This window comes from Orycteropus afer, unplaced genomic scaffold, assembly GCF_000298275.1.
Source record: "Orycteropus afer afer isolate SDZICR_OR568_19922 unplaced genomic scaffold, OryAfe1.0 scaffold00596, whole genome shotgun sequence".
NCBI lineage: Eukaryota > Metazoa > Chordata > Mammalia > Tubulidentata > Orycteropodidae > Orycteropus > Orycteropus afer.
Window position 1 is genome coordinate 979,743 of NW_006922183.1, and position 12,785 is coordinate 992,527.

Genomic DNA, 12,785 nt, shown 5'->3' on the forward strand with positions numbered 1-12,785 from the left:
CTAAGTGAAGAAAAGCCTCCAGGTTCAGTGGGCCGGGAGCAGTAGGCAGAGCTGCAACCCAAAGTTGAGGGGCTTTCATCCAGCCCCTAGAGCCTGGCACTTTGAACTTGGACTTAAAGCCTCCAAATTGTAAGAATAAACTCCTGTTTGTTAAGGCCATCCCATTTTTGGTATATTCCTGTCAGATTGGCACTAGGTAACCAGAACAGTGGTTTATGAATGTTATTAATCCTTTCAAAGAACCTACTTCCAGTCTTGTTGATTCTTTCTCTTTTTTTCTGTTTGATTTATTTCTGCTCAAATATTTATTATTTCCTTTCTTCTAGTGATTGTAGGCTTTTCTTTTTCTCATTGTTGGAAATATTGCATTAAGGTGTTGATGTTGGTTCTTTATTCTTTTTTGACATGTGAGTTTACTGCTATAAATTGTCCTCTGAGCACTGCTTGTACTGTTCTCCAAAGATTTTGGTATATTGTGTTTCCATTCTCATTTGATTCAAAGAATTTTTTTTCTTTATTTCTTCTACTACCCAGTAGTTTTTAAGCAGGTTGTTATTGTGGTTCCAAGTTTTTTTTTTTTTTTTTTCCTCTTAGTCTACATGTCACTGATTATATACCATTGTGATCTGAGGAGAGGCTTTGTAGTATTTCAGGGCTTTAAAATACATTGAGACTTCCTTTGTGGCCTAACATATGGTCTATTCTGGAGAATGTTGCATGTGTGCTGCAAAAGAATGTTTATTGTGCAGTTGTTGTGTGGAGTGTTCTGTATATGACTATGAGGTCTAGTTGAGTTTTTGTGTTGTTTAAATCTTCTGTATCTTTTTTGAATGTCTTTCTAGTTTTTTCCTTCATCAAAAGTGGTATTTTTCTCCTGTTATTATTATGGATTTATCTATTTCTTTTTTCAATTCTGTTAAAGTTTGATATATATATTTTGGGGCTCTTTCATTGAGTGTGTAAATATTTCTTATGGTTACATCCTTGTTGAATTCAACAAGAGGGCATAACCATAAGAAGTTTACATACTCAATGAAAGAACCCCAAAATACATATCATTTAATATCCTTTAATCATTATATAATGTCCTTGTCTTGTATGCTAGTTTTTGCTTTAAAGTCTATTTTATCAGAAATTAATATTGCCACTCCTTCTTGCTTCTTTTTGGTTGCCATTTACTTGATATATGTTTTTCCATCCTTAGCTCTTTAGCTTACTTTTGTCTATGTGTCTAAGGGGTGTCTCTTGTAGGCAGCATGTTGATGTGTCATGTTTTCTAATCCATTCTGCTACATTTCATCTCTTGAATGGTGCATTTAATCAATTTAACATTCAGTGTAATTATCGATAGGTATAAATTTCCCACTACAATTTTTTTGCATGTTGTGCTGATGGTTTCTTTGTTCCATGTAATTTTCTGTGCTGAATTTATTTTGTTTATGGATTTTCTTATCAGTTCCTTCATTGCTGTTGCTTTAGTGTTTACTTACTCTTTATGAGTTTCTTCTTTTTTATTTTGGTGAGAACGTTTAATAATTTTCTTTTGGGTTTATCCTGTAATTCATTATTATCTTCCCAAGTTTAAAACAATTCATTCTATCTTGATATCATCTTGACCTTCTCTCCATTTGGAAGTTGGTAACTACATTATTTATTCCCTCTTTTTGCTTTGTACTTGTTAACATTTACAAATATTTTATTCTAGTTCTCTATTTTCAGTCTTGTAGATTAATTTGATTTTTGATACTTCTATATCGGGGTTAGATTTCCAGATGATGTTGTTATATGTCTTAATCTCATGTGCCCTGCCATCCGAAGGACTCCATTTAGCATTTCTCGTAAGGTTGGTCTGGTTTCTACAAATTTCATTAATTTCTGTTTATTTGGGAATGTCTTCATTTTGCCATCATATTTGGGAGACAATTTTTCTGGATATATAATTCTTGGTTGGCAATTCTTTTTCTCTCAGGGTTTTATGTATGACATCCCATTGCTTTCTTACCTATATGGTTTCTGCAAGAAATCAGAGCTTTGTCTTTTTGTGCTACTTTGTAGGTGACTTTTTGGGTTTTTTTTTTTTTTTTTTTTTAGTTGCTTTCAGGATGTTTTCTTTGTTTTTCATTTTGGAAATTTTGATTAGATATGTTTTGATCTTTTGGAATTTATCTTATTAGAGGTTTGTTGAGCTTCTTGAATGCTTATTGTCTCATCTTTCATGATATTAAGGAAGTTTTCTTCCAACAAATCTTTGACAATTTTCTTGATGATTTTTTTTTGTCTCTTCCTCTTCTAGAATTTTGATCACATGTCAATTATTCCTCTTGATGGTGCTCATATAATTTTTATGCTTTGCTCATTTTTGTTGTTGCTGTTCTTTTCTCTGATTGTTCCTCTAATCAATTAGTATTAACAGATTCATTTTCTCTTTTGCTCATTCTGTCTTCAATTGATTCTATTCTACTCTTTTGCACTTCCAATGAATTTTATCTGTTTCTGAAATTTTAGTATTAATCTTCTGGATTTCTATTTGCTGTTTTTGCATAATTTCTAATTTTCCACTTATTTTTTCAATTTGTTTTTGTACTATTTTCCTGAATTATTCTAGACTTTGTCTGTGTTTTTCTTCCTTTTGTCAATGATTTCCTTGGTGTTGTGTTTGCTTTCCTTAATCTTTTTCTTAATCTGCTGAAGGGACTTAAGTATAATTCTTTGAATTCCTTATCAGGTACTTCCAGTAGCATTTCTTTCTCTGGAAGATTTTCTGGCTCTGTTTTTTGGTTGCTTGTTTGAGTCATTTTTTGTGTGATTTTAAGTTGTCTGTTGTCTCTGAGACATTTTGATATTATTGTATTAATTTGTGGATTGTATATTGGTTTGCTTCACTTCAATTTTTTGTTTTGTTTCAATAAATCTGAGTAATCATTCAGGTGTGCTATTCTGGTCACTAGTTTGGCAGCACTGGGGCACTCACCACCTATAAAGAACATATTATGAGATACTTAAGGTACAATAGTTAATTGTTTTCCCATAGTCTATGCCATGACAGTAGTGTCCTGGAGCAATGAGTGTGCAAAGTATTAAATGGAGCTATGCACTTTAAGTGATACTTATGGGAAATGTAGCAGCACTAAAGGGAGTCTAGGAAGAACCATGGTATGGCCTGGAAGGTGAATAAAATTATAGTTATGGACCACCAAGGCAGGTCTGTAGTTTAGAAAGTTCAGCTGATCCTTATTATTAGCAGATTCTATATTTGTGAATTTTTCTACTTGCTAACATTTATTTGTGACCTCAAAATCAAAATTCATGACACTTTTGCAGTAATTTGCTCATATGCACAGAAAAGCGAAAAATTTGAGTCATCTAATATGCATATTCTCATCTGAGGTGGAGCAAGGCAATGTTCTGCCTTCTTACTTCAACTCTCATACTGTACTTTGGAAGGCTAATCCATCTACATATCTCCCATCTAGGTCACCAGAGCAGAAGCTGTGAGACTATAGCATTCTCTGATAAGGTGTCTGGGAACTATGTCTGTCTCTCTCTCTCTCTCTCTCCCAGTTTCTTCTGCCTTGTTAGGAAAGCCCCTCTCCTTGTTTTGAGCACATGTTTGTCTCATGTTTGAGTAGCTGTGGCACTTAGCCAACTCCACTTCCATATCTGTTCCCCGTGGGGAAGAAATGGAGTCTCTTGACTGGCAAAAGAGGGGTGTGTGCGTGGTACCTGCCTTACACCTGCCATGGGAGGTGACTTGTTGGCCGCTGAGGACCAGTGCCCACAATCAAAGCTGACTTTGTTCTGTCTCTTTTCTAAATGAGTAATATGTTAGTCCACTTCCTATGTGTAATTTGTGTCTTTTTGTTGGCAACCTTGGATTTGGCTTGACACTGTAAACATGGGTCCTTTTCATGATCTATTTAATGCCACTTTTTTCAACAATTTTGTGCTTTTTGTGACTCATTTCATTGTATAAAATGGCTGCAAATTATATTTCTGAAGTGCTTGGTCATAAGCACAATAAGGCTGCTATATGCCTTATGGAGAAAACACATGCTTTAAATAAGTTTCATGCAGGCATGAGTTAGAGTACTATTGGGCATGGGTTCAATGTTAATGAATCAACATTAAATATTAAATAAGGTGTCTTTAAAGAGAAACACATAAAACAAGATTATGTATTTATAGGTTGATGAAAATGTTGTGGCCAGTCTTACAATAAACAAACCCTGTCATTCCCCTAGGAGTAATGATTCAGTATTCATTAATTCAGTGTCCACAATGATATTATGGGCCATAACCACCATGAATAATGAAAATCAAGAGTATTTCACTCTGCAGGAAAAACAGTAATGGTAATTTCAAGAACACTTTTATTAGAAATAAGGAGGAGATAATTCTCTAACATGAGCAAGAACATTTTTTAAGGCTATGGGAATGCCAGAGCAAGATGAATCAAAAATAGATCTATAGCTCAAGTTGCCAGGGCTATAATTATGGAAGTGACTTTTGTCCTTGAAACTTCTTAAAAGATGGCTTCATAGTCCCGTGAGGGGTGTGTCTTTGGAATTCTCCCCTCAAGTTGGCATGAAATCAGTCCATCTGAGCCAATGTAGTTCACTGAGCTCCCAATACAGGCCCAACCTGAAGATGCATGTGTTCATCAGTTGTACACTTTTCATCAACAGCACATTTTCATCAACTGAGAACACCCTGCACACTGTGTATAGAGTATCTTATGTGATCTACATACTTCAGACTATTACAGACCTTGATCTAATTTTACATTCTGAAAAAATACCTTTCTCATTACCAATTCTCTGTAGACATTATTCATTTTGCTAAAATGAGTTACCATCAGAAAATTACATCCATGCCAGCATCAATCATCTAACAGCTTCTTCAACAGAGTAGATGGTAAATATTAGTTGCATGCGCCAAAAAATCTCCACAAAGTTTTGATGAATATCACAATTTTCTGAGAAGAATAATGTTGTCTGACTAAGCATGCCAAGGCTGACTTCTAGGAATTGAGCAAAGAATGTAATAATGTACTCAATGTTTTTAAACTACAGATGCCTTATATTTATTTATGAATACACTTTCATGAGTATTGGTAATTTTGACCTGGTAATACCTTACAATAATACCTTACTGCTTAACATTTTGTAGTTTACAAAGCACTTTTACAAACACAGACATACCTGAGTTCAAGGATATAGTACATAAGTCTGCTTCCATTATCTTCAGCTTTTTCCCATTGTATGGAGTTTTGACTCCCTTCTAATAATTTTGGAATGCCTGGTTTACTTGGGACTCCAGCTTTAGGAACAAAAGAAAATACTGATTGATACTTTAAAAGAATAAAATATTCTACAGTGACATCTTTCAATAGATTATGTCTACTAAAGGAAAAGCTAAATACATTAAAGAAATATTCTCATAAGAGTACATGTTTTTAATTGAGTATGTGAAGTTTTTATGAGTGAAGGTTTAGGTGGATTACTGACAAGGTGAATAATGTATCTTAGCTTGACGTAAAATCAGTGAAAATACAAATAAAGAAAGCAATTATAAGTTTTCAAGTATTTTCCCTTGTTTCTTATAGGGATCATCTTGGAGTTACAGTATATGATTTAGATCATTAGTTCATCTAATGCACTTTTCAGATTTTTAGTATGTGGAATACAATAGTCACTAAGTAAATATTTAATATACAACATTATTTTGACAGAGCCTTGGTGGTACAGTGGTTAAAATGCTTGGCTGCTAACCAGAAAGTTACCAGTTTGAATCCACTAAATGCTCTGCAGGAGGAAAATAAGGCAATCTGCTTCCATAATGATTTAAAATCTTGGAAACTCTACAAGGCAGTTCTACTCTGTTTTATAGAGTCACTTTGAGTCAGAATTGACTCACTAACAATGGGTTTGGTTTTAGTAACACTATTTTCATTGCATTCTTACTACCATTGAGACTATGGCCCCTAGCTGCCCTTCAGGTCTGGAATTGAACCCACAACTGTGGTTTCCAGCCAAACAAAGTACAGGCATGTGAATTAAACATTTACCTCAAGTAGACACACGCCCTGGAGAGAACAATCATGGGAGAAAGAAGGGGTAGATAGCTCAGGGTGCAGAAGAGTATGAAGGGATGGGCACTGGGAGGAGGTAACTATGGGGAGGAAGTGGGAGGGGAGCTGCTGCATTGTAAATTTTGGTCAATGACATGAGACAAAGTATATGTGAACTGCTGTATGAAAAGTGAATTTACTCTGTAAATCTTCACCCAAATCCTAATATATATATATATATATATATATTATAGCGAGATAGGCAATCAGAATCCTGAAAGAAGAAGAAGAAGAAGAATAGAATCTTGCAAGACTAGGTCAATGTTATCTCATTAGAAGACACTGCCTATAAGGACACCTGAATCTTTCCAATTTCTTCAATTAAAGTCTAGAAATAGTAACTTAAAGTACTCTTCTTTTGGAAAAATTTCAATTTCTAGAGTTGGTGAAATAACTGATGAGAAATGAAAACCTGTAGCTGTGGTTTTCTGAGCGATGAGTATATCAGTACTCACCTTTTGTCTTAAAGCTTTCTGGAAGTGAGGTGCTATTTTCTCCTGTTACATAAACCACCACTACTCGAACATTATAGGAAGTATAAGGTTGTAGATCTGTGATGTTACAGACATATGCAAGACCTTGGCTGCATGAAGCTTTCACATGGTAAAACTCATTGTATTTCCACTAGAATAAAAAAGTCTCAATTAATATTTTTGTTCCTTTAAGAAAATTTTCTTAAACTTGGAAATTCTCAAGCTTATGGCATGTGATTTAAATTTAAATATAATTTACACTTTTATTAAAAAACAAGAGCTTCTTCTCTATGAATGTTTGATCCCAAATATTATCCCCACCACCTACAGCCATTTTGTTTCTCATGCCAAGGTATAACAAACTGACTTCAATGACAGTTCTTAAGGTAAGTCCAAAGTGGGACATGTACCTGGACTATCTCTCAGGCAGAAGTTTCAGAACTGTGACTTCTTTTTATCTCCAAATGTAAATACCTATGTTAAATCATCATGTCCAAGATTGCAAATTCTCAGATAAGAGACATTGATGGATCAAATCAATGATTCATTTAATTCTAGGGATGTGTTAATTTCAAAATAATAACATTTTTACATAGTTTGATTAAGTCCACAGTGATATACAAACTAAAAACATTTTGTTTTTCTTCCCAGTGTCCTCTTCAGACATGAGGCTAGCTTCCTTTTTCATACATAGGAAGCCTGGGTTTCTAAAAGAAGGAAATTTTCCTGACCATCACTCTGCTGCCAAGTAGCAAGGTTAGAAGTTAAATATACAATATCATACTTTTCTTCCATTTTAGACTATTGAGTCTCTAACTCTCTTAATCTTTTTGCTTTGTGATATATTTTTTAAGACATCTGTGTATTTGGGCATTTAAAACCATTATTTGAAAACGGTGGGTTTTTTTCACTTAATATACAAATAGGAAAGATAAAACATGTAATGTCTTGTCAAGGATTCCTGGTGTGTTTTCCTTAGTGCACCTTAAAAGGTCAGTTTCCATAAATAAACTTTACATCTCCTTTTTCATTTAGCACTCATCAAGGTCAAGTCACTTCATTGGGCAGACACTTTATATTGGAAAACATATCATTTTCCACCAGACAGTTCAGTGATGAGGAAAGAGAGCCTTCTGCTTGGAAATTCAGTTTATCATTTTAACTTTGTTTTCTAGTCAACTAGAAATGATTTCCTATAGTACTTTCAGGAAGCAGAACACCATGTTACAAAAAGAAAGGGAAAAAAGGAGTGGAAGGAATGCTAAAATCATAGATGTTGCCTACATTAAACTGATAAATTTATCAATCCCACTGAGATATATAGTTGAGTGAAACAGGGTGCATTGAATCCATAGTATTTAGATTGAACCTTCTTTGAGAGAAAAAGAGAGAAATAATAGATAAGAGAAGGAGACAGAGGTTGATTGATTGATTTAGCCCTGGCTCAAAAATTTTAGTCCATTTTGACCCCATATTAACCATCCAGTGTAGAAATAACCTGAACTGAAAAGTCAAAGTTTCCCAACATTCCAAACCATCTAGAAATTATCAGAGCTCCTTGAAATATCAGGGAGATGTTTGGCAAAGGGTTCGGAGGGAATGGAGCATTGGCAGCTACTGGAAAACTGTAAAATATTGGCCTTATTACAGAAATGAATTTTCTGGGCAGATAACCAACTTGGAGAGATGCCTTGGGATATCTCAGTATATCTCAAGGGAGTCAGGGCTTTCCATTTGTCAGAGGCCAACAAGTGTAGGGTTGAAGCTGACCACAAAGGAATTTTCAAATTATGTCAAGAATTTTCAAATTATGTCAATAATTTTCAAATTATTTCAAAGGCTGTGGTGTCTTAGAGACTGGAACTTCAGAAATGTTTGGCTCTGTTAGGGACTACCATGGACAACTGAGAAAAACACTTTTAATAAGCTTTCATGAGAAACAAATTTACCAAAGTGAAAAGATTTGTTTTATTTCAATTGTATGTTGAACTGCAAATTAATCTCTCTGGAAAAGAATTTTCCATCAAAAATTAGTTTAGACCACTTACGACAACTATATGCCAAGCCTGAATCAATGAATGTTGTGAAATATATTATTTACTTATGCAAGAGAATGCTCTACAAGTATGAAGATGATCTTCCAATTTCTTCTGTATTATACAAAAAAGATACACATAAAATGTATGGTGAGCGTTCCAGCAAGATGGCAGAATAGACAGACAAGCTACACAGACCCTCTTCAACAAAGCAATGAGAAACCAATTGAAACCAATACAGAAGATGAACCTGGAACCCTAATCTTTGAACAGAATAAAAAAGAAGTGGATTAAATACCAACTAGTAGAAGAGCCCGAATAAAAACAGTGAGTAAGGAGACAAAAGGAGCTGCAGACTGCCAGCTGTCCTTAGGGTGCAGCCATTTTGAATATATACAAGCAGTGTGACTATGCTTTGACCTGAACAGAGACCTAAGAATAGGCTCTGCTTGCCAAGAACAGCACGGGCAACCACACTAGATGCTGTTCCCTTGTTACTCTTATACCCTAAACCCTCTTGGTGAACAGAGGGATGGCCACCCCCACCTCTATCCACCTTCTGGACCAGCAGGAATCCCAGCTTGTGCCTTGACAGACCCTGGCTGCCCTGCCCCTAACAGTTTTGTTTTTGCTTGTTTGTTTCAAATTATTTTTCTTATCTTCTCCCTTTCTTCCTTTTTTATTTGTTTATTTATTTTTCTTCTCTTTCCCTTCCAGTTCTTGGGTTTTTTGTTTTGTTTTGTTTTGTTTTTTCCCCTCATCCCATTTCTTGGTTCCCTTCTTTTTGCTTTCTTTTGGTTCTTCCCATTCTTTGTTTTTCCTTTCATACTTTTCCCATTTTTTCTTCACTATTTTATTCTTGCTCTTTTCTCTCATTATTGTCCCCCCCAGATATTGTGGGGTTTCCCCCCTTTTTTCTCTCTCTCTCTCTCTCATTTATTGCACTTTTTTTTCTTTTTTGAGATTCTTCCTGTTTCCTTTTGTGGTTTGAGTTTTTTGTTCTCTTGTTTTCATTTTTTGGGTGGTTTTATTTCTTTATTTTTGTCCAGCTGAGTGGGAGATAGCAACTATTCTCACACAGCACAACCATACCTGCACCTTCTGCAGCCCTACCAAGTGAGGGCTACCACTTGCTTTTGCACTCACTGACCAACAATAGATGGTGGCCAATACCAGTTCAATTCACCACCAACTGCTCTTTACAAACAGCTAACAGAGATCTGTGCACACACTCTTACTCTCTATCACATCCATCAGGAGACAGGTGGTGAGTGCCTAGGGGCTAACCACTAGTGAATAGAGGAGCAGTACCCAGCTCACATAGATATATCAAAATAAAGGGGGGGGGGGAAAGAACTTGGGCAAATCACACCAACATACAACCACAAATTAAACATAAATGCAACAACATCACAATGTCTTTGAGACAACTGCCAATCCTGGTTCAAAGAAGCAAGATAAAGTAGTACAAACAAGTGACCAGGATACAAAGCCAGAAAACATTCATGACAAAGAAGCAGCATTGGAAATGCCTGATAAGGAATTCAAAAGAATTATATTGAGTACCTTCAACAGATTGAGAGACAGATGAAGGAAAATACTGGCAAGATCAAGGAAAACACTGACAAATTTAAGGAACACACAGAAAAAACTCTAGAACAATTTAGGAAAACAATACAAGAACAAATTGACAAAATAATAATGATAATAAAAAAAGAAATGATACAGAAACAACAAATAGAAATTCAGAAGATTAATACTAAGATTTCAGAAACAGGTAACACATTGAATGGGCAAACAAGTAGAATTGAATCAATGGAAGAGTGAATTTATGAGATTGAAGACAAATACCTCAATACTACTTTGTTAAGGAATAAATCAGAAAAAAAGATCAAAACAAAATGAAGAAAGCCTAGGATTCATGTGGGATACCATCAAGAAGAATGACCTACATGTAATTGGAATTCCAGAACAGAAAGAGACAAAATGAGAGAAAATTGCCAAAGAAATGTTGGAAGATAATTTCCCTAATATGATGAAAGATGAGAATATATCCATCCAAGAAGTTCAATGAACCCCAAAAAGATAGACCTCATAAGAAAATCACCAAGACATATCATCATGAAATTCACCAAAGACAAAGAGAAAGACAAAGAAAGAATACTGAAAGCAGCAAAGGAAAAATGAAAAGTTACTTAGGCAGCAAATAAGACTAAGCTCTGATTCTCAGCAGAAACCAGGCAGGTGAGAAGGCAATGGCATGACATATATAAAACCCTGAAAGAAAAAAGGTTCCAACCAAGAACTATATATGCAGCAAAATTTTCCCTCAAATATGATGGTGAAATTAAGACATTTCCAGATAAACAGAAATTAAGGGAATTTGTTGAAACCAGACCAACCTTACAAGAGATGGTAAAGGGAGTCCTTTGGACAGAGAACCAACAGCAGTGAACAACAAATTAACACACATGGTGACATAACACAGAAACCAACACAGTTATAGAAGTATCCAAAGTAATATAAGCTTAAAAGACTGTAAGCAGAGAACCATAGCCATCAATTGGTAATGAGGACAACTGCAAACCAAAGACAGAATAAATAGTGTAGTTACACAATTTCTAAATGGTGAGGAAGTCAAGACATTTGCAATACAGAACAGACTGTTTTAAACTTGGAAAAAAAAAAAGATTAATCACAGGGTAACCTCAAAGAAAGATAATAATCTTTGGCATCATAATAAAAAAGAACAAGCACAAATATTTAGCAAATATTAAAACAATAGCAAGTAAGGAAATGGTAACATAATTCAAAACAAAATGAGCTTAGTATAGAAAAATCACATGGAACGAAGAAATCAGCAGCAACATGAAAAAACACAAAACAAAATGACAGCAACAAATTCATACTTGTCTATAATTACATGAATGTCAATGGATTAAAAGCACCACTCAAGAGACAGGGAGTTGAAGACTGGATGAAGAAACATGACCCAACAACATGCTGTCTACAAGACTTACTTTAGACACAACAAAAATAGACTAGATATCAAAAGTTGGTAAAAGATATATCAATTAAATGGCAACCAAAAAAAGGGAAGGAGTGACAATATTGATTTCTGATAAAATTGACTTTAAGACAAAAATTACTATAAGAGACAAAAACTAAACCAAACTCACTGTTGTCAGTCAAGTCAGATCTGACTTATAATGATCCCTCCTTGGGTTTCCTTATATAATGATTAAAGGGTCAATTGAACAAGAGGACATAATCATAATAAATATCTACACACCCAATGAAAGAGCCCCAAAATATATAAATCAGACTTTAATGGAATTGAAAAGGCAAATAGATGACTCCATAGTCATAGTACACATAGTAATAGTCATAGTAATACATCACTTTCAATAAAAGATAAAACAACTTAAAAGAAGCTCAACAAAGATGCAGAAGAACTGAACAGTACTATCATCCAACTTGACCTTACAGACATCTACAGAGCACTTCACCCAATAACAGCACAATATACTTTCTTTTCCAGCACACATGGAACATTCTCCAGGATAGACCATATGTTAGGCTATAAGGAAAGGGTTTTTTGATTGCTGTTTTTGTTGAACTGAGGGGAAGACAGCAACTGTACCCATTCAATGCAACCACACACACACCTCCTGCAGCTCCACTTACTCAGTGAGAGCCACCACATCCTTCTCCACCAACTGGCCACTAATTAATAACCACCAAGAAGAGCCTGACTCGCCCTTAACTGTTCTTCACAAACAGTTAACAGAGATCTAAATACAACAATGTCACAATGTCTGAGAAACAACAAACTATCAAAGTCCACACAAAGAAGCAAGATAAATGGTAGAAACAAGGGACCAGGATCCAGACCCAGAACATATCGCTGAGAAAGAAGCAGCACAAGAACTCCCTAATGATAAGGAATTCAAAAGAATTATATTTAGGTATCTTCAAAGGATTGAGAGACAGATCAAGGAAAACACTGACAAAATTAAGGAAAACAGAAAAAACCCTAGAACAATTTTGGAAGAAAATACAAGAGCAAAATGACAAAATAAATGAAAAATTAGAAATGATACAAAATTGTTGTTATGTTGTTAAGTGCCGTCGAGTCGTTTCCGA

General features: G+C 34.9%; 1 protein-coding gene across 1 annotated transcript in view; it reads right to left on the minus strand.

Moving 5' to 3' along the window:
- Window positions 1–12,785, minus strand: part of ROS1 (ROS proto-oncogene 1, receptor tyrosine kinase) — a 199,255-nt gene that overhangs the window by 65,910 nt on the left and 120,560 nt on the right. Inside the window, exons 33-34 of the mRNA XM_042783027.1 lie at window positions 6,586–6,754; window positions 5,202–5,319 (exon numbers count right to left, since the gene is read on the minus strand). Coding sequence (XP_042638961.1) covers window positions 5,202–5,319; window positions 6,586–6,754 — 287 coding nt within the window. The remainder of the gene's footprint in view (window positions 1–5,201; window positions 5,320–6,585; window positions 6,755–12,785) is intronic.